The 22,265-nt window shown below is 38.2% G+C and overlaps 2 protein-coding genes across 6 annotated transcripts in view; both read right to left on the bottom strand.

Annotated features, from left to right (window-relative positions):
* ZNF410 (zinc finger protein 410) overlaps nucleotides 1-1,039 on the bottom strand; it is a 40,766-nt gene extending 39,727 nt beyond the window's left edge. The window contains exon 1 of one of the 4 annotated variants that reach the window (XR_009563163.2): nucleotides 700-1,039. The gene's annotated coding sequence lies outside the window, so the exon portion shown is untranslated. Of the gene's footprint in view, nucleotides 1-274; nucleotides 654-699 lie in introns of those variants that run through there. The other 3 variants (XM_030831677.3, XM_030831675.3, XM_030831676.3) reach the window with 3 other exon arrangements.
* Nucleotides 1,040-1,857: 818 nt separating this feature from the next.
* On the bottom strand, nucleotides 1,858-19,129 carry PTGR2 (prostaglandin reductase 2). Of its 2 annotated transcripts, XM_030831663.3 has the most exons (10): nucleotides 19,017-19,129; nucleotides 14,505-14,589; nucleotides 13,073-13,191; nucleotides 10,840-11,031; nucleotides 8,455-8,625; nucleotides 7,213-7,422; nucleotides 6,069-6,190; nucleotides 4,841-4,928; nucleotides 4,048-4,087; nucleotides 2,703-3,220 (listed from the first exon to the last, which is right to left on the bottom strand). In XM_030831663.3, the coding sequence occupies exons 2-10, from the start codon at nucleotides 14,539-14,541 to the stop codon at nucleotides 3,135-3,137; spliced, it is 1,065 nt and encodes a 354-aa protein (XP_030687523.2). In that variant the 5' UTR covers nucleotides 14,542-14,589; nucleotides 19,017-19,129; the 3' UTR covers nucleotides 2,703-3,134. The 2 variants fall into 2 exon arrangements, with proteins under 2 accessions (XP_060151026.1, XP_030687523.2); XM_060295043.2 differs by lacking the exons at nucleotides 13,073-13,191; nucleotides 19,017-19,129 and having other exon boundaries at nucleotides 1,858-3,220; nucleotides 14,505-14,580.
* Between the last annotated feature and the right edge of the window lie 3,136 nt (nucleotides 19,130-22,265).

Below are 22,265 nucleotides of genomic sequence, written 5' to 3'. Positions count from 1 at the left end.
GAAATACAAATTCTTAAGTTCCAAGTTAATGATATTTAACTTTCAAATGGTTCCTAAATGCATTTCAGAGCCTCATAAGCAAGTGAGATAAACTTTAATAAACTAACTGAATTCTTTTCTCTGAAGAAACTTCAACCTGCGAAATGCATAAGGCTGTAGACTCTCACAGCCCACACCCTCGCCTTGAAATGACACGCAAAGGAGAAACCAGTGGCCCAGACCCTCCGAGTCGGCAGCCTTCCTTCTTCTAGACCGAGAAAGTAAGCGGACGTACCAAAGAAGAGGGTAGGTCTGGGCTGAAATGTCCAGGGCAGAGTCGCCTTGACATCCTCGTTCCCCCATTACAACAGCCTAGTGAAGGGCCCCAAGGTCCGCAGGCAGGCCTCGCGGAGGGTGCAGTCCAGGAGCCCCCGCCGCGGGGACTCGCTGACTCTTTCTCCAGGTTGGTCTTGTCCGCATGCCCCTGGCCCCGAAACCAAGCGAAGGAGCCGAAACATATGCCCCAAAAGCCCGCGAGAAGAGCCGAAGCCGTAGGGCTTCAGACCGGCCGCTCCAGATCCGGGTGGGGTGCCCCGGGGCGGTTTCCCTGTCCTCTCCGGGGGCAAACTCGGCCCAAGCCCCTGAGTAGCCAGCACTGGCTCCCTCCCTCTCGGGGACCACCTAGCCGAGCGGGTCGATCAGGCCCAGCCCAGAGCTCACCTTTCCGTCCCGGGCAGCCGTCCGTCCGTCAGTTGGTCCCGAATTCTGTCCACACAGAGCGTCTTCCGGCTCCCGCCGGAAGCAGCTCGAGCGCGGGACAGGAAGTTTGGCCGCCCCCCGCACACACACACCCACTCGCTCGCCTCCGAGCCGGGCTGCGGCAGTCCCGCAGGAGGTTCCGCCCCGGGGGCCGCTGGCCTGCGCGGCCAGGAAGGCTTGTTTCGGAGAGGGAAGGCACTGCGGTCTCCTGCCTCCCACTCATTCCCTCTCGGCCTTTGTAGCTCCGTGGTCTGCGAAGCCCGAAAAACGGGGTCAGTCAATTCTAGGCGTGACGTCACTGCTTCCCTACTGCAGCGGATGGGGTAGTTATCTCCTGTCAGCTGAGATCAGTACACGTTGCAATGGATGCAAGCGAGAAAGAAAAGATCACTACTTAAAACATTTATCAAAGTTCTTAGTGAAGAGGACCTCGAAGCTTCACTGCCCGAGAAGGGAACTTGCAGAATCTAGTTCTGCATTGCATACCAGGTGGGGTAAGAATTGAGACTCCGGTGTAGAACTTTTTTTTGGAAGGTGAAGTCCCTGGAGTCTGCGTTCCGTCAGTACAGTAGGATGTAAAGAGCTCTCCGATGTCCACACCGGTGCTAGAACACTTGAGTTTCAGGCTAGATGCCGCAACTTGTTAGAGCTTTATGTGTTTGACTGACTTTGTAAAATTACTAATTTTTGAATACTTGCTGCGTGCCAAAGGATGAAGGAGGGACTGAGCTAAGATAGTGGCAGTGGGAATTAAAGGTGTGTTCTAAGAAGGGCATTTTCAAGGACAGAGACAAGGTTGAAGAAACCAGGGGAGTAGTTTAGTACACCAACGATGGTGATTTGAAAACAAAGAAGCAACATGTTTCAGAGGAAGATAATTCCTCTTTAGATAAGCCGAGTTTATCTATTCCAGGTGCCTATGGGATATTTACTTGGAGGTAAAGGTCCCTACCTATCTCAAGAGGTCAGAAATAAGATACAGATTTGGGAGTTATCAACACACAGACAAGAGATGCAGCTCTCTCTGGAAAAGTATATAAAACAAGAAAGAAGCGAAGGCCACTGAGGTCAACTGGAGTGACTGATTACTAACACAGTTCGAATCTACACAAAAGTATATTGCAGTTTGTAAACAGCTGACCATAAGCCAGCACAACACTCAGAAAATATCCTCAATTTTACTGTATTAAAGGGTTGATTACAATTAATAAAACAAATGCTCTTATTTAGAGGTACATTAATAGGTCTTGAACATCCATGTTTATGACCATTTGTTACTTTGCTCATTCAGTTCTGTCATTTTCTGAAGCTGTATTTGTTTTTGTTTTTTTTTTTTGTGGTACGCGGGCCTCACTGTTGTGGCCTCTCCTGTTGCGGAACACAGGCTCCGGACGCGCAGGCTCAGTGGCCATGGCTCACGGGCCTAGCCGCTCCGAGGCATGTGGGATCTTCCCGGACCGGGGCACGAACCTGCGTCCCCTGCATCGACAGGTGAACTCTCAACCACTGCGCCACCAGGGAAGCCCGAAGCTGTATTTGTTGTTTAAATCTTTTTCATCATTTAAAACTTGAATTGATGTCTATATCTATTTGCCCTCGAAATCTTTGTAACTATTTGACAGTATGTGCCTGCTAACCTAAAATAAACATAGGCTTTTATCAATATATATTTGAGTTTTTAGGCTATACTGTGAACTACTTGGCAAAACACATATCTTCTGTAGTAAATCTAGTCTCTCCATCAACCTAACCAACCTCAGTTATTTAATTTATCATACTACTCCCAACACAAAGCCTCTGCTCTCCTCTCCCAAAAACTGTTCCACAAGCTCTGAATTCCCCAAAACTCCTACACACACCCTGCAATTAAGTCCCTCTTCCATCTATAATATGGAAAGACCATCCCAATTTATTCTTCACCAAGCTTCAGTTCAAGAATTACGTAAAGCAAAAAAAAAAAAAAAAAAAGAATTACGTAAAGCATGTCCAGTTCAATATTTACTAAGTGCCTTCTCAAGTATTCTATTTTAAATACAACTTATGAAGTTAATAAAAGTTATTTAAAAAATCTTTTGTATGATCTATTAAACAGTTACATCAAATCTCCAGTGGTTTCAGAATATCTGATATAAATTTCATGTAATATTAGTTTTAGCAAAAGAAGGAAAAATAGGTCATATTGACTTCAATCTATTATTGTAAATAATCATATTGGATGAAGAATACATATATGATATTGAAGACACAGGAAAGAATTATGTTATGCAGCTAAGAAAATATCACCTATGATCACATTTAAATCAAAAGGTATCTGTACTCTTAAGGGTTTTTTAAATGTATCTTGAAATCTTTGTGCAAAACGGAAAGCAATCTGTGTATTTCCTTAATGAAGATGTTTACAGAGATAACAAAGAGGTTTCTTCTGAAATGCAAACTATCTGCTTTCCGATGTTACCTCCTGTCATCATGGACTGGAATGCAGCTGGAAAGAAAAAAAAAACTAGGTTATCTGAAAACATAAATGTCACCATCCTACATGTTTATCAGTAGGTCAGACACATACAATTAATTTGAATAATTTTTTCAATGATTTTAAGTACAAAAGGAAACTGTCATGAAAAGAAACCTCAAGTAAAACACTGGCAAAGTTATAGGACAAACTAACCCAATTAACATGTTAAAAATGTGTTTTTATCCAACTAGAAATGATTAATTGGTGTCTACATCCATGTTCACTGTTACAGAGTCTGAAGACTAGAGGCAAATAAATATGAGGATAAATGTCAGCAATAACAATTTTTAAATAACTTTAAAATATTAGAAATCTAGTCATAAAGTTTTACTAAGTGAAATATACATCTCCAAATATATTAAAATTTTTTTCTCAAAAAGGAAAAATTATCAGTTTTATTCAATCCTCTTTATTTGAAACAAAAGAGAGTGTTGAAATCTGTGTATGTTAGTAAAAAAAAAAACCCAATATTGAAAATTTGCTTCATGTAATCTTATGATGGCTTAGAACCATTCAATCAGAAAAAGTTACCTAGAGGCTAAATGACTTTCACAATTCTTACATTTTTTTTTCATAAGTTATTTACAAAACCAAAGAAACACTTACTTTACAATTTGAAATGAGAAAACAATGGCTCTTAAATACCACTAAGTTGAACTTCATGAAGTTTGATCAAGACTTTACAGGAAAGAAATGATTTAAAAAGAAAAAAACAACAGAGGAGTAGAATTAAAAGAAAAAAGAGAGTATCTGTGCTGAACTCATGTGTATAATAAATAAATCTGCATTCATCTTACCTCCCATGTTTTCCAATCCATTTATCATAGTCTCTTTGATCTGTAAATCAAAATAGGTATATTTTATATTCTTTAGACTTAAGTGTTTCTATTTAACAGTTTTCAGTTTTACAAAAGGCAGCAATACTATTTAGCATTTTCTGTCTAAAAAGAGATCTTCATTTTGTGTAGGTAGTCCAGAAAAGTTTCCTATCAATTCATTTTTTAAGTACAATCCTATTTTCCCATTGTCTAATCTTCAGTTTGTAATATCACATGCTATACACCTTCTTTTCAAAAAACAAAGTATATAAGCACACACACATACAACTTTGCCTATTATTTTCACATTTCAAGAACATCCTAGGTCAGGGTCTCTGGACCCCAGATCGATAATTCCTGATTTTCAGCCACAGCCAAGGGATCTATCAGAATGTCCAGGGAGGGCAGGAAAGATGTATGGTGGTGGAGAGGTACTAGGAGGTGCTTATAAGCACAGCTTCCAACTCATAGTAGCATTCCATAAATATGTGTTAATGAATATTACAATTTGGAAAAAACAAAAACCTATTGATCTTGTAATATAGTCTAAGAAAAGTAAACGTTAATAAAATTGTAGATAAAGGGAATAATGAGAGGATTTCTCAATCAGAAGAGTTATCCTCACTCAGGAGGTAAAGTTAATTTATAATATTCAGTATACTTTTCTTCTGTAGAAATATTTATTACAAAACTAATATTAAATTCAAATAATACAAAAGTATATCAAGTAGCAGGAAGAATAATACTGATAAAGAACAGAAGCAAGTTCTACCTTTAGCTTTCCTTCTTTAAACCACTGACTCAGCTGGAGAATACCAGGCTCAAATTTGTCCTTAAAATTTAACACCAGAAATCTTTCTCTGTAGTGGGGAAGAAAAGGATAATGATCAGAGACTAGGGAGGGAGTGAGAAAGCCCAAATCAAATCATTCCAGAACACTAAAATTTGTTAATCTTTCAAACATTAGGACTTAATCACACAGAGTCTGGTCAGATATAGCTTTAGGTGTAGTTACAAGCGTAAGTATAATGGACTTCTATTGTATTCTCTGCCCAGCATCTATAATCCCATTTGGTAGTAACACTGTGATTTTACTTTGTGGGTGACATCCTTTCCCCACCCTCATGTAACGAAAGCCAGGCCAGTCTGAGCCATTAAGTATCAGCCTGGAGATGTGATAAAACTGCAAGAAGAGAGCTGTTCTCTTTTTTGCTTGGATTGCTAATCTGGTAAAATGTAAGAGTAAAGATAACAGTCATCCTCCTGCTGCTGCAAGAGGAGAGCCTGCGAGGGAGCCAAGACAATCCAGAAGAAAGCACAGCCCAGGGGTGAAGAAAAACTGAGTCATGGGACCTCCCTGGTGGCGCAGTGGTTAAGACTCCACCTGCCAGTGCGGGGGACACGGGTTCGAGCCCTGGTCCGGGAGGATCCCACATGCCGTGGAGCAACTAAGCCCGTGCGCCACAACTAATGAAGCCTGTGCACCTAGAGCCCGTGCTCCATAACAAGAGAAGCCACCGCAATGAGAGGCCCGTGCACCGCAACGAAGAGTAGCCCCCACTCGCCACAACTAGAGAAAGCCTGCGCGCAGCAACGAAGACCCAACACAGCCAAAAGTAAGAATTAATTAATTAAAAAAAAAAAAAACTTGAGTCATGACACCACTATGCAAACCTTTTATCCAGCCAAATCTAAGCCAGTACTAATACTGAACTTCTTAGATACATGAGCCAATAAATTTCCTTCGCACTTAAGCCAATACGAGTGGAATTTCTAACACTCGAAAAAAGATTTGCGAAAGATTGATTGAACAGATGCATCTTTCAAAAAGTTTTCTGCCAGGGACCTAGTTAACCAAAACCTAAATGACCACCTTAAAATGTACATTTTCAAGTTTTATTTAATAAGAAAAATTATATATGAAGAACAACATATTTTGTATTCATCCATGATCTTTAAACCCCTTGGATCTGGTAATAAGGGGAAAGTATAGAACACACCTTGTGATGTTTCTTTCTTTCCGGATTGCTTCTACAGCAGAGGGTAGTGGAGGAGGATAAGGCACATCTTTGTTGTACTGAGAAATTTGACCACATAGGATGATGTGGCTGTTCTGATTCATCTGTTCAGAGAAAACTGATGATTATAACCTAAGATATACACCTTCCCTATGTTTACTAATTTTATGGCTGCCTCAATGAAAGCCTCCTTGACTGTAATATTTAATCTTTTTTTTTTTTTTTTTTTCAAATGGCCACACCACTCGGTTTGTGGTATCTTAGTTCCCTGACCAGGGATTGAACCTGCGCCCTGGGCAGTGAAAGCACACAGTCCTAACAACTGGACCACCTCACCTCCAGGGAATTCCCTATAGTATTCAATACTATTATGCCAGTTATAATTGGCATTATAGTATTATAATTAGTATTATATAATTATAATGCCAAGTAATTGATTTTGTTTTGAAGACTTACCCATTATATGTATTAGAGAGCTTTAATTAGCTAGAAAATAAGTCTACTGCAAAGGAACACAGCAGTAAATAAGAGTTTGGTAATCAGCAAAAGAATTGCATTAGTTCTCATTGTCATCATTGTTGCTTACTTTTGTTATTATTGGTAGAGTAGTTCTTAGAATTTAAATAATTTCACCTCAATTGAAAACAATTTTACATAGAGTAAAGGACAATGCAGTGTTAACAGCTAATGTTGATAAATTGTAACACTGTCAGTTAAAATATGTAAATACCTGCAATCTATGAAAATCCTTTCCTTACCCAAAGTCATGGCTGTAAGTTGGTTGATTTAAGTTGGTTGATGGTTAGAAGTGAGTTAAAGGTTAGAATTTCATTTGAATAATACAACTGTATTTTTTCACAAAAATAAATTACAGGTGAAAATATAACATTGCTAGCAAAGAACTGAAGTTGATGCTCACAGTGCAAATCCACAAGCAAATCCACAAACAAATGGAAGTAGCTTCAGCAAGCTCTTCTGTATCACTTAATTACAATACTGACCATCATGTTTTTCACCATAAACCCTACAATTTTATAAAGTTTTTTTTTCTCTCTATCAGGTAAAAAGATATCACATCAAATAAACCGTAGTATTCAAATTTATAACAAACAAATCAGAAAACAACCTGACTTATCACTGTATCACTGATGTCACCTCCAACATTGTCAAAGTAAACATCCACTCCAGAGGGGCATAATTCACGGAGCTGTTCTGCCACACTCCCCTCTTTATAATTAATTGCAGCATCAAAGCCCAGTTCTGAGGTCAAAAGGAGGCACTTCTCAGGTGTTCCACAAATTCCCACAACTCTGGAACAGCCCATCAAATGGCCAATCTAGGGGGAAAATTTTTGAAAATTAAACAACTTTCAACTGTCACAATTTAAATATAAAAATGTGAAAGTATGAAAGTTAATACAAGTACATATATGAAAGTGTTCATCACAACTGAGGTTAGATTCTAAGGCCTTTAGCTGAAAGTAATTTGAAACCAAAAGAACTGAGAACAGATATAATGGCATTCTTTAAAAAATTAAGATTGAATAAAATTAGAGTTAGTTTGAATGTTAAAATCTCGCAATTTAAAGATGATGTCATAAAAGGAATAGTCAGACCCAAAACATCTCTATCTTGCAATTCAATATTTTTCAGGCCTGTGAGCAACTAAAATCACTATTAAGATAAAATGTTTTGTTTCAATGGTTTCACACTATAAAGGCTATTATTCATAAAACAATGTACTTTATAAATTTCTATCATAATATTTACTATACTTCTAGAACCCAATAAGTGCTTTCTTATTTGAAGATGATTTTTTTAAAATATAAATTTGTTTTTTAATTCATGTAATTCCAGACAGGTACTCTGTGATTTTCTTCTTCATATTGATTACAGCAATGCTCTAGCATTTACCATGTCAGTTTTGGTTAAAAGAGAACAAAATACAGGGCTTCCCTGGTGGTGCAACGGTTGAGAGTCCGCCTGCCAATGCAGGGGACACGGGTTCATGCCCCGGCCTGGGAGGATCCCACATGCCGCGGAGCGTATGGGCCTGTGGGCCATGGCCGCTGAGCCTGCGCGTCCGGAGCTCCGCAACAGGAGAGGCCACAACAGTGAGAAGCCCGCGTACCGCATAAATAAATAAATAATAAAATTTTTAAAAAAAGAACAAAATACAAAAATCTGTAACATTTTTCATATTGTTAAGAAGAGAGTCTAAGCATGCTATAACATCACTTCTACCAAAAATGTGTAAAATAATCATAGTATAAATTTGTTCAATTTTATATCTTAAATTATATACACATATCCAGAGATTCAGTTATGACTAGTTTTTTAGAAAATCAGATTATTCTCCGAAAGTTTACCTGCCCAGCTAAGGATCCACAAGCACCAGCAGCTCCACTAACAACCATTGTCTGATTAGATTCAGCAGTTATATGACCTTTTTCCTGTATCCCAATCAAGGAAGTCAAACCAGGCATCCCTATAGCTCCAAGAAAGTATGAAAGGTGTCCATCCACAAGCTGTGGGTCTACCTAAAAAATATATACATACCTTTTAAAAATAATACTAGGAATTTCCATTTTAAGTCAACAGGGTAGAGACAACCTGTTAAGTACTGTATTGTGTCCCCACCAAATTCATATATTGAAGACCTAACTCTTAGTGTGAGTATATTTGGAGATAGGGCCTTTAAGGAGATAAGGTTAAATGAGGTCATAAAGGTGGGGCCCTAATCTGATAGGGCTTATGTCCTTAAAAGAGGAAGAGGCACCAGAGATCTCTTTCTATGCAGGTGCACAGAGGAAAGGCTGGATGCTGTGTGAGGACACAGTGAGAAGGCAGCCATCTTTAAGCCAGGAAGAGAGGCTTCACCTGAAACCAAATGTTCCAGCACCTTGACCTCAGACTTCTAGACTCCAGAACTGTGAGAAAATAAATTTCAGTCTATGGTATTTTGTAATGGCAGTTCAAGTGGACTAATAAACAACCCAACATAGTTTCAAGAACAGTAAACCATTCTTCAGTCTTGTTAAAATTCTATAATTTACTTGTACAAAGTAAAAAAAAAGAATATTACTTCTCTTTATAGTAAAAAAAACCCTACAAAACCTTTAAAAAAGAATTGCCACATAAGAGATACCAAACATTCTTTCTTGTCAATGTCCCAAATATTTCAAAAGAGAGGAAACACTTAACAGGAAAACACTAGGCAAAACTGGAAAGTTTAAAAATCTCTGAGCAATTCCAGAGTAAACATTTATCTATATAAAAATGAGCTCAAACTCTAACAGTTCTCATTACTGATGCTTAAAATGGTCCATGGAAATGTAAGGAAGGTGTGATACAATTTCTTCTAGCTTAATTACAGAATAAAATGAGGTCTCTGTCAGCTTTTTAGCATTTTACGTTTATATGTTTACCAGACCCAATCAATAGTTAATTATACTTCTCTCGCATTTTCTGTGCCTGTTTTCTTATCTGTAACATTAGGGAGAATTGAAAAAAAATTATATAGAAAGACTCCCTACCATAAAGGTTTTATAATAGTTTTTAAGGAATTGAATAATTTTGGTAAAAACTCAATAAACCACCAAAAGTAATCAAGATTCGCCACCTTGGTCTGCCACAAAAAAAGAAAATGGCAGTTTGTAATCAGCAGTTTTAAATGGCTATCAGTTAAGTCTGGTGTGTGAATAAAGGTAATGGAGATATTAAAGTCTATAATATACAGAAAGGTCTACCGTACGCTACACAGAAATGTATCCTGTAGTTAACAGTCATTTATTAGTAAAGCCAGTATAAAAACATTGTGAGATAAGTTTGCTTTTAGCAAAGATCATTTTTCTATCCCTTCTGAATTCCTCTTCCTCATTTCTAATACCTACTCCCCAAACATTTTTAAGCTCTCTCCAGTTGCTCAATTTCCCACTATAGCACAATGACAGGGAAAACTAGAAAGTGCTTAATGTTTCTCTTTCACTTCCTGCTATGAAATTTCTCGTTAAATATATTTTACTGGTACCATTAAGTTGGCAAATGATTGTGTAATGTCTCCCGCATCTCATTTTATCTTAACAGCCATCTTTAACAGATTATAATAATTGGTAATCATAAAAATACTAAAATTTTATAAAGCTTTTTACAAAGCCTTAATCACATTTATCATAGCTAAATTTAATTTAATTTTCACATTCACTTGTGAGGTAGCTATTGTTTTCATTTTGCACATGAGGAAACTGAGGTTCAGAGATATAAGGTAACTTCCTTGATGACAAATATTAGGCTGAATTACATGAGGCTGCCAGTTTTCGTAGGTCAAAACAGACAAATATTGGTAATTCCACATGGTTCAGCCTAACAGTAGAAACCGAACTCAAGATTTCTGACACAAGATGGAATTTCAAGCACAAACCAAATGAATTTCGTAAGTCAAGTGGAAATTTCTCAGGAAACTTTAAAGCATACAACTATAAGGGGCCTTCTAGTTCTTAGTATAAAACATTTATGTAAAATTTGAGAAATTAAATATGGAAAACAACATCACTCATTGGCAATCTAAGAACTGTCATACATAGTTACAACCAACAGTGGAAGAGGAATAAAAGGCTTTCCATATTCTGACAGCTATCTAAAAAGAAAACATGTGCTTTTATTTTTTCCCTGATAACAAAAAGAACTGAGCACCAAATGCATAAAGAAGGAATTACAGGGGGGAAAAAAATCAGATACTTTATATTATACATCACCTTTTCAAGGATATTTCCATCTAGAATAACCTTGGTTTGCCAGGGCCAACAGAAAGAAGTCACAAAATCGCCTTTAGTAAAATTTGTGTGTTTGCTTTCTTCTATAATCCCAATACCTCCACCATCAACCACCTGAGACAGCTGCCAAGGTGATATATAGTCACTGCCAGTGTCTTCATTCATTCTACAACGCTAAGAAAAGAAAACATAGATTAGGATAATTCTCTCTGATAATACTGAAAGAGTTTACTAATTTACCCAGTGACTAAAAGAAAGTATGTAACAAGTAATGTTAAGTACAGTGTTAGCCAAACAAAACTTACCTTATTTTCTCTCTTCCTTTCAGTTATTTTTTATCCTGAAAAAAAAGTATCCCCTCTATAACAAGAGTGAAATTTAAAAGGAATTTAAGTATGTTCTAAAATTAGATTGTGGTGATTGTTCCACAACTTTGTGAATAGACTAAAAACCACTGAATTGTACACTTTAAATGTGTAAACTGTATGATATGTGGATTATAGTTCAATAAAGCTGTTAAAATTCTTACTACTTAAAGAAATTTATGTAATATTACATACATTATGCTAGCAAAAATAATACAAGATACTGTGTCAATGGTTTCAATGGATTGTTGCAAATTAGGTACACTTACTGCTGCTGATAATATTATAAAACTGTCCATTTTTTTAATAGAAAACAAACTAGTAACATATAGACCATAATACTGCTCATTTCTTCAGCCAAGCAATACTGCTTCCTCAATGGAAATAACCCAAAAGAGAAATGAAACAATTTTTATACAGTTATTCGTCACAACTTCAGACCAAGCACTACAACATTCCCCCTAACCTCAGCTGGATGTTCTCTTTATTCCTCAAAGACATAATGTCACAATAGCACCAAACCTTTCCATAGGACTAGCGCTAAAGACTTCTCCCAGAGGTAATCAAGGCTTTCTTCCTCTCTGTGGCTCACTCTTGCCTCTCTCATGAAGGCCAAGATGTACAAGCCTACAGTGTGGTCCAGGAGATGGAATAGATGGAAGGCTGCTTGATCAAGGGGCCCCCCATGGTCTGGTTCAGTTCACCAGGGGAAAAGACCACACAGGGAATTGAGGCAGAAGCTTCTATGGGAATACACCACACTTCTGCTTGTGTGCCCCTCCCATATATTCTTGAAAAGCAAGTGCAGCAGCCATTGGATACTGGCCACACCAAGAACCTGATTCTTAAGGTTAACAGAAAAAGTGGGAACGAGTAATTCCTCATAGGTAAGCGAGTGATGTCAACAGAATAAAATGTTATACAACCACCAAAATAATAATAATATCTGGACTAGTTTTTCATATGAAGGTATGAATATAAAATCACAAATATGAAATCAAAATAGTATATACATATTAAATATAACCATGTAAAATACAGTACACGCATAGTGATTAAAATTACTTGTGAATTTTGAATGATATAAAATTTCAATAAGTTAATGTTCATCAGATTTCTTTTTTCCCCTTTAAAGATGCTTGTGTCCTTTTTTTTTTTTAACAGTGTCAAGTGAAAGCAACCAAAGTAATTTTCTTCCTTCCTTCCTTTAATACTTAATAAGCACTTACGCCTGTCACTGGAAATACAGTGATAAATAAGATCTTTGTCATAATAACTTTTTATTAGGGAAAATAAATATCTAATAACAACACAAATAATTATTAATTACAACTGGGATATAGGCTGAAGGTCAAGGTACTGTTTTGAGAAAGTATAACAGAAAGAACTAGTCTGAGGGTTCAGAGTAATTTTTTTTTTATAAATTTATTCATTTATGTATTTTTGGCTGTGTTGGGTCTTCGTTGCTGCACGCGGGCTTTCTCTAGTTGTGGCGATTGGGGGCTACTCTTTGTTTCGGTGCGCAGGCTTCTCATTGCGGTGGCTTCTCTTATTGCGGAGCATGGGCTCTAGGCGCGCGGGCTCAGTAGTTGTGGCTCGCGGGCTCTAGAGGGCAGGCTCAGTAGTTGTGGTCCACGGGCTTAGTTGCTCTGCAGCATGTGGGATCTTCCCGGACCAGGGCTCAAGCCCATGTCCCCTGCACTGGCAGGCGAATTCTTAACCACTGCGCCACCAGGGAAGTCCCTCAAATATTTATTAATCATGAGGCTTACACAATGAAATTCAGATGCAACATGAAAAAATATGAAAATAAAATTATTTTCACTAAGTCACAAAATCCTGATTCTTACCATGTAAGGATCCACAGAAAGGTAAAGAGTTCTGACTTGTACTTGTCCTTCATTGATATTATCTGGCAAGTTTACTTCTTCTATTCGGAAATTTTCTGCCACTGGATTACCATTTTTTCCTAGAATATTAGGCAAAAATATAAAATCAAAAAGTCACTTTCCCATAGAATTATTTATTATTTTTAAAAGGTCACTCTAAGATTTAGAGCACTCCTGGAATACACACATGAATAAATCCATATTGTTTTGTAATTTTTCTGTAACTCAGCATAAATTCTTCAAATAGTTTCACTTGCTCTTGGTTTTCTCCAAGAATTTCCTTTGGCATATTGCTGTCAATGTAAAAATTTCTTTTTTAAGGTGATTACAGGTAAATCACCTCATCTGTTATAAAATTATAGAAGGATTTCAAAAAGTAAAAAAGCACAGCCAGCTTTTTTTTTTAACTATGAAAATTAAAATTTACAAGGTAGCAGAAATACCACATTAGCCAAAGTAAAGAGGTAAACTATCCTTCCTCATTTTAAGATGAAAAGAGAAACTTAAATGAATATAATTAAAACTTCATATTCATTGAATCATCAAATTTATAAGGTGAAAATAGAATGTAGACATTTTAATCTAATTGCTCACTTTACTAAAACTGAGAAAAGGTAAGTGTCTTTCCCAGGCCACATGCTAGGTAAGCACCAAAATCAAGGCAGCATGGGCCCAAACCTCTCAGGTTACTTCCATGCCTACGCTTCTATGATTCAGGTTAGATGTCAGGTTAGATGACCTAGGATGACATAGGTCAGTGCTTTTCACATAAAACAGAAAAGCACATCTTAAGAATCAATGATACACATTACAAAGAAAAAACAAAAGCCACATATATTTGTAATATAACCTTCTAAAAATTATAATATTTTAAAATACCTTATTTCCCCAACAAGTGGCCTTGATAACTTATCATTTTAAAAAATGAATATTGGGACTTCCCTGGTGGTGCAGTGGTCAAGAATCCGCCTGCCAATGCAGGAAACACAGATTAGAGCCCTGGACCGGGAAGATCCCACGGAGCAACTAAGCCCATGCACCACAACTACTGAAGCCCGCACACCTAGAGCGCGTGCTCCGCAACAAGAGAAGCCACAGCAATGAGAAGCCCGCACACCGCAACAAAGAGTAGCCCCCCCTCACCTCAACTAGAGAAAGCTTGTGCACAGCAACGAAGACCCAACGCAGCCAAGAATGAATGAATGAATAAATAAATAAAAATTTAAAATGAATATTATATTATTTAAAGAGTTTCTTCTAATATCTCTACTAGTGTTAATATCTTCCTACCTCATTTACCACATTTACATCATATTATTACTTTTTGTTCCTCCATTTGCATTAATAATTATTAAAGACCACAGTTGTTCATTCATCACAGACAAATACATACCAGGTCGGGAATTCAATACCACTCTTTGTACAATCATCACCTTGTTTGCACAGTGGTCTCACAAGACTTCTGTATAAAATAACTCCTATAAACAGAAAAGTTTTAAATCACAAGTAAGTTATGAAATATTCAACAATTTAAAAGTTAAAAAAAAATGTACATTTGTGTTTCTGAACAAGGAAAGGAAAAATCATATTTAGGATCCAAAAAAGATGTAGTCTCTCCTGTTAGAGTTTGCCTCCTAAAGCAAATATATGAAGAAAGACTAAATCTAATTAGAATATTTGACTAATAAGAACAAATTCACTGAAGATTGAGTGGAACAAAATGTTTTTGGCCTCATAATTCAGGCACATTCATCTTCAAGCCATCATGATTAAGGCTCCTACTGTAGCTTGATTAAAAGAAAACAATATGATATATTCCTCCAGAGTTAGCCAGTTAGTCTAGTAGCAAATAAAACACTAGCCGTTTAATTGAGATGTAACCAAATTTTCAAAAATTATTTTATTCATTTATCAAAATGGAAATTTCTTAATAGCTCTGCTGATTATAAAAGTAATACATCAAAAGCATTTTAAAATCCTCACCTTCTAGGAAATTATGTAATATAGAATGGCCAAGTGAGTAAAAAAGGATCAGTTTATTCTGGGTTTACAATCTGAGCTAATGAAAGAAGCAAAATGAAGTTCCAATGCTAGCAGTATCTGACTTGGGCATGCTTACTTTATCCATCACTAAAAATGAGAACAGACCATTAGTGTTATTCTGTACCAAGGACTGTTGTGCTATGAAACATATATACATATATATATATATGCACATATATATTCATGTAGTATTTAATAATATTTAATATATATTTCATTTAATTTAACAATCCTATTAAATATTTTATTATTATCCCCAATTTATAGATGAGGAAATGTGCCTTAAAGTGTTTAAGCACTTTCCTAAGGTGGTGGAGTTGAGATCCAAACCCAAGCTGTCTGACATTCCAATCACTTAACTACTACATAAAAATTTCCATCCTATATGTCTAAGTTGTTCGATTTTTAAGTTACTAAGCAAATATTATCCTTTTTAAAATTATTTACTAGTTGTCTTCTCTCATTAGATATTTTATTTCATCTTCTTTAGTACCTAAAAATGTTGAGAAGCCCAAGAACAACAATTATATCAATGACATTTTTTTTACAATTGCAACATATTTTTTATTAAATTATAGTTGATTTACATTATTATATTAGTTTCAGGTGTAGAGCATAGTGATTCAACATTTTTACAGCTTATACTCCACTAAAAGTTATTACAAGATAGTGGCTATAATTCCCCATGCTATACAATATATCCTTGTTGCTTATCAACAGTTGCAATATATTTAGCTCTTAGCATCATTTCTAAGTTTATACAGCAGCACACTTAGACATTTGACAACCATCTGTAGATCCATTTGATATCTAATAATGCTTACCTTGTATCACTGGGTAATTTCATTTACCCATGACTCTACTCCTAATCTAGTTTCTAAATTTGCAGGACTCTTGAATTTCTTCATATTTCTCTAATCCCATATAGTACCTGAGTTTCTTATATAGACCTGAGATTTATGTATACTTCTCAGAAAAATGTTAAATAATCATCACGGGGTATTTTTCAAATCTTGCGTAACATAGTATTTATATGGAGATAACTTATGGAGAACTTTCACACAGATTTATTTATTTCTTAAAACAAAGTATATAGGTAATATCCTTATTTTACAACGGAAATTGAGGTACAGTTTGTACCCAAGATCACATAGCAGTTAAGCAGAGGAGTTAGGACTGAAACATAAATCTCCCCATCCCAGATCTCACTTGTCCTCACACTTTCCACTATTGCCCGCCCATCACCTCCAAACACGGTTTTCACGTATATAGCCACATAATAATGTTCAACTCTTCTGTAGGTACCCTTTACAAGAGGAGAGGAATTCTGCTCCTAATTAAGAACTAAATGTCTGATGTTAGTGGCATTCCATAAAATAGAATGAAGAACATGGATATTCATCTTATTTACTTCCTTACTTTTTATAATGTATATATTTATAATCTCACTGGTTGTGACCTTAATGGCTGGTTGCTCTCAATATACACTCTCTCCTTTCGGACACAATGTTGCCAGCTAAGGACTGCGTTCCCCAGCTTCCCATTAAAACAAAATCCCAGACATCATCCTATTCAAAAATCCCTCAGTTATGCATCTCTAACAACAGGTTGTTTTAAACATAAACACTATGCCATTAACATAACAGAATTAATAGTCCAGGTAATTCCTTGACATTATCTAATACCTAGTGCACATTCAAATCCCGTCTTTTTACAGTTGGTTCGTTAGAATCAAGGTCCATATACTGTATTTTTGAGTCTCCCCTTTTTTATTTCATGTCACTGATTGTTGAAAAAACATGTTTCTTCATTCCCTTGTCTGTTGAATGACCTTGGGTTGCATCCTCATAGTGTCTTTTTTTTTTTTTGGCTGAGCAGCATGCAGGATCTTAGTTCCCTGACCAGGGATGGAATCCGTGGCCCCGGCAGTGGAAGCGCGGAATCTTAACCACTGGACCGCCAGGGAAGTCCCTATTTTTATTTTTTTTCTCATAATGTCATTTACTTCATTCTTCTATCTCCCCTCTTATCCTTGACAGGTGGTTAGATCTAGAGGTTTGATTAGATGCAGGTTCAGACTTTTTAGGCAAGAATCTTTAAAGGTGGTGCTGTGTGCCTCCTATTTCATCACAGCGAGAAGTCCATAATGTCTTGCAGGGCTAAATGTATTTATTTAAAGAAAATCTCCTATTGAATCACCATGTGTGTAAATTACATAGGGTTAAAAGGCAAAGTTTTCCAAATTGATACTGGATCCAAAGATAACTGACCTTAAGTGGTGATTAACAGCACCAAGATGGCTAAATTTTCAAAGGAGTCTTTCCAAATGAAGTTTCATATTTGCCACCCTTTTCCCTAATTACTTTCAAGGTATGTTTTATTACTTGAAATTATGCACACTGTAGATTTGTCCAAATACTGCTTATCAGCATGAAAAGCACACTATTAAAGTTTTCTCCCTCTGTATTAAATTAGAAAGTTTTCAAGTATCAAACACTACAATTAACTAATGTAGGATAATCGTGCAATATCCCTCCATAGCACAACAACACATTTAAAACATAAAGAAATTTAGTCACAAAATTAAAATATACAATATGATACACCAGCTCTAGATCTGAAAGGAGGTGTGTTGGTGGTGGTGTTATTCATCCCAAATGGGAGGGAAAAAAAACTCAAGTCCTTATTGACTGACATCAAGCAGACCATATTTGCCCGTAGGTTCCTAACTGGTGGTAAACAATATTCCAAAATAATACCAGATCAATGATCAACTGAAAAATTCTAGTGCCAGTCAAAAACAGTGTGTTATCTTAATGTCTACCTTGCAGCCTATTATAAGGGATAGGGCACCCAACTAGGAAAAGCAGAGTACATATCCTGCTTCTAATCCCGCGGGATCTTGGGAAAGTTCCTTCTCTCAGCCTGTTTCCTGAATGTACCTAAGTGCCAGGAACTGGGCTAAAGACTTAATAGCCATTGTCTCCTTTAACCCCTCCATCCAACAACACTCTGAGGATGGCACTGTCACTGTTCCCATTTTATAGAGGAGGAAAACGAGGCACAGAGAGGTTGAATAACTTGCCCATGGTCGCACAACTGGTAATGACTGCACTAGAACCCACAGGCAAACACAACACACACCACTGCCATAACATTAGATTCCTAACACCTTTAAAAAAAAAAAAAAAAACTTCTCTACCCTGATCTTGCTCAATTATTCTGCCACAAATGACTGTTGCCCACGGCCTTATTACAAAACGTGTAAATCTCTGGGATTTCCTCCACTTTTTCTGGACGGTCGCTCTCCTTTCCTGTGAGACTTCTGTTTTTTTCCTTCCTTTCCCCTAGTATGTGGGGATTCCTTCATGGCTCTTCCATTTCTAAGTGGCTTCACCTTCTATGGCTCCTACTACCAACCACTCATACGTAAATTACTAAAAATCTGCGTCTACAACCCAGAATTTCAGACTGACTTCCCAGAATGTAAACACCAAGACAGGGAATCGTGCCTGTTTAGTTCAGTGATTTATGTTCACCCCCTATGCCTTGCACATAGTAGGTGTCCATTAAATATGTGTTAAATGAACATCCCAAGGACACCTTAAACACAATTATGTCCAAACTTGAGGTTGCTTACTACCAACAATTCTAAAAAAAAAAAAAATCCCTGCTTCTGCTTCTTCTCGACCATTCCCTATCCCAGTGACGTAGGCAATAATGCTAGCGTCGCCAGCAGCTCCGGGAGGAAGCCGGGAGGTCACCCTGGTTCTTTGATCCTCCCTCACCTGAAGGGCCCGACCCAGCCTCGGGTTCCCCAGCCCTAACAGACCCGGCCGGCGGAACCCCGCGCTTCACTCACCGCCAAGGAGCTCGGGAGGAAATCTCGCGAGGTTTGCAGAGCTGGCGAGGGGTTCGCCGCACGACCGCGGCCCTCCGATCTCAGTACGCAGGCGCACGACTAGACCTCGGCTCTTCACCCCCTCCCCTCCCAGGGGCGGGTTTTTGAAGTTTAGGCTACAGACCTGCCTGGGTCACAGCGTTTCCGTGGAAGGTTGGGAAGGTGCGAAGATTTAAAGACTAGTCACATGTATGGGCAAAGTGTATTAATAAGTTAACCGGGATTGGTGGCCTATGGCAGCCCCTACTACCTGGACCCAAAGAACAAATCGTTCAACCTTGACCAGTGAGTTCACTTCTAGCAGTACTTTTTTTTTTTTTTTTTTTTTTTTGCGGTACGCAGGCCTCTCACTGTTGTGGCCTCTCCCATTGCGGAGCACAGGGTCCGGACGCGCAGGCTCAGCGGCCATGGCTCACAGGCCCAGCCGCTCCGCGGCATGTGGGATCTTCCCGGACCGGGGCACGAACCAGTGTCCCCTGCATCGGCAGGCGGACTCTCAACCACTGCGCCACCAGGGAAGCCCTTTAGCAGTACTTTGAAGGAATTTTGTTTTATGGATTTCTCCCTGAACCTAAGGTTGGAAAATTACAGTTAGTTAGGGGCCCGACAAGCCTACCCTTCGTTTTATAGCCGAGGAAACTGAGGCTTGGAGAACTGCTGTGATTGGACCATCTACCTTTCAGCTGGTTAGGGGAAGTGCTGGGGTTACATAGTCTCTCCGGACTGCTGGCCAAGGACTCCTTCCCTTACAACAGGGCTGTCTTTTCTTTTGCAAAGAATCCCAACTTCCTCAAAGATGGATTACCCGGTGTGACCTGGCATCTCAATTTCATAATTGTTAACTGCCTCCTTCTGTGTTGAACTAGGTTGAGCAAGGTTAATTCCTAGGATAGCTGGGATTCCCCAGGGACTTCAAACCCTAAGGGAGACCATTCTGAATTAGGCAGGTGAAATAATTGCTATTTATATTATATTCATGTCAGAGCTAATAGCTCAGCATAAATCATAGTATTCAGTAGCTGAAAGGCGACTGGGATTGTGAGCAAGTGGGTAAGAATCATTAAACAGCCTGGAGCTCCTGGTAGCTTCACCTCTGAAATTTTTACTTCTTCGGAAAAGCTTCAGGAAAGGACTAGAAGGATTATACTACTGTGCAAACTTCTTCATGCAGGAGGAGAAACTTACTTCTTTTATCTATCTTGTACAGGTAGACCTTCGATAACGTTTTGTTGTAATAAATTGAACCAACTAATGGAAAAGAAAATACTCTAACAGACTAAAAATAATAGCATAAAATATAGTCTAGAACTTGATTTTAAAAGACTCTCTCAAAGTAGAAAAGAAACCCTGCAATATTAAATTAGTTTTGACTCTCTTGATAGAGGGTCTGTGAACTCCTTGTAACAAGTGTGATTTTTCTCCCCGGAATGAGTTCCTATTTCCAAAAATTCAAGAAATGAGTGTATTAATTGTGTCCTCATGAGAGGAGAGAAATTTTTCCAGAACTACCTAGTTAAACCTCTCCCCAAATCCTAAACCTCAGAAACTGTGTTAGATAATAATTGTTCGTTGTTTTAAGCTGCTAAGTTTGGGGGTATTTGGTTATGCAGCAGTAGATAACCTAATATGTCCACTAAGGGAGTTCCCTGGTGGCCTAGTGGTTGGGATTCCAGGCTTTTACTGCTGTGCCCCGGGTTCGATCCCTGGTTGGGGAACTGAGATCAAGCTGCATCGTGTGGCCAAAAAAAAAAAAAGGAGAGAAATGGTAGACTCAGGGCTGGGTCAGGGTAAGCCCGAACCAGATGAGCCTGAACATCTTTTTTTTGGCTGCACTGCATGGCATGTGGAATCTTAGTTCCCCAACCAGGGAGCAAACCCATGCCCCCTGCAGTGGAAGCACAGAGTCTTAACCACTGAATGGCGAGGGAAGTCCAGTGAACATCTTTTTGCCACCAAAAATGATGAAGTATGTCACAGGGACACAGAAGCCAGCTTGAAGGGGATCCTACTGGCCAAATCTGGGACAACTTGAGCACCAAAATAATTAATTACAATAATGCTTTACAAACATCATAAACATAGAAATTTATGAATCTAAACCAATAATAAGCAAACAGAGAGAATGGAGTGTTCTTCCTTACAGTAGGATGCTGAGAGCTAGCTGATAAATGTAGAGGAAGTACTAGAGTATCATAAATACTAAATGTAAAATATTAGAGTATTGTACAGCTTTCATAGTAAAGATTGGATCAGACGAGAATTATCAGTGGATGCTAAATCTAGGGGGACTAAGATTCTGCACCCAATTTGGATTCTGCACCCAATTCCAGTTAGGGGAGTTTCCCACACACCACCAAGCAATGCTCAGACACCAGCTTGGGTGACTTACAATTCAACTCAATTCTGATACTATCTACCTGGAGATAATATCAGATCCCACAGGTTACGTGGTCAGTCCTATAAGATTGCCCCCCCCCCCACACACACACATTCAGATGCCAATCGAAAGTCCACCTGTGCTTCTGAGAAACAGGCTATAGATTAGAAGTCCCAATGATCCTCTGCTCGGATTCAATCAGTTTTCTAGAGCAGCTCACAGAATTCAGAGAAACATTTTACTTAATAGATTACCAGTTATTATAAAAGGCTATAACTCAGGAACAGTCAGATAAGAGTGATGCATAGGGCAAGTATGGGGAAAGGGTGCAGAGCTTCCATGCCCTCTCCAAGCTGGACAGTCTCCCTGCTTCCCCACGTGTTCACTAACCTGGAAGCTCTCCAAACCCTGTCCTTCTGGATTTTTATGGAGGCTTCATTATGTAGGCACGATTGATTAAGTCATTGCCTATTGCGACTGAACTCAGTCTCCTGCCCCTCTCCCCTCTCTGGAGATGGGAGGGTAGGAAAACTGAAAGTTCCAACCCTCTAATCACTTGGTTGGTTACCCTGGCAACCAGCTCCCATCTTTAGGTTACCAGTGGGCTGTCCAAAAGTCACCTCATGAACATAACAAAAGATACCTTGATTCCCTCAACACTTTTGAAGTTCCAAGGGTTCTAGGAGCTTAGTGCCAGAAATGGGTAAAGACCAAATAGGTATTTGTTATTATAAATCACAATACAACAGGGATATTGTGTTGAGGAGCAGGATGCTTGCACTGAAATAAAGTGCAAGTGAGGAAAAAAAGTGGTGATGATCTCAGGTGGCCTC

The sequence above is a fragment of the Globicephala melas genome, chromosome 2, assembly GCF_963455315.2.
Source record: "Globicephala melas chromosome 2, mGloMel1.2, whole genome shotgun sequence".
Lineage (NCBI taxonomy): Eukaryota > Metazoa > Chordata > Mammalia > Artiodactyla > Delphinidae > Globicephala > Globicephala melas.
This window is presented reverse-complemented; position numbering and strand designations above follow the sequence as displayed.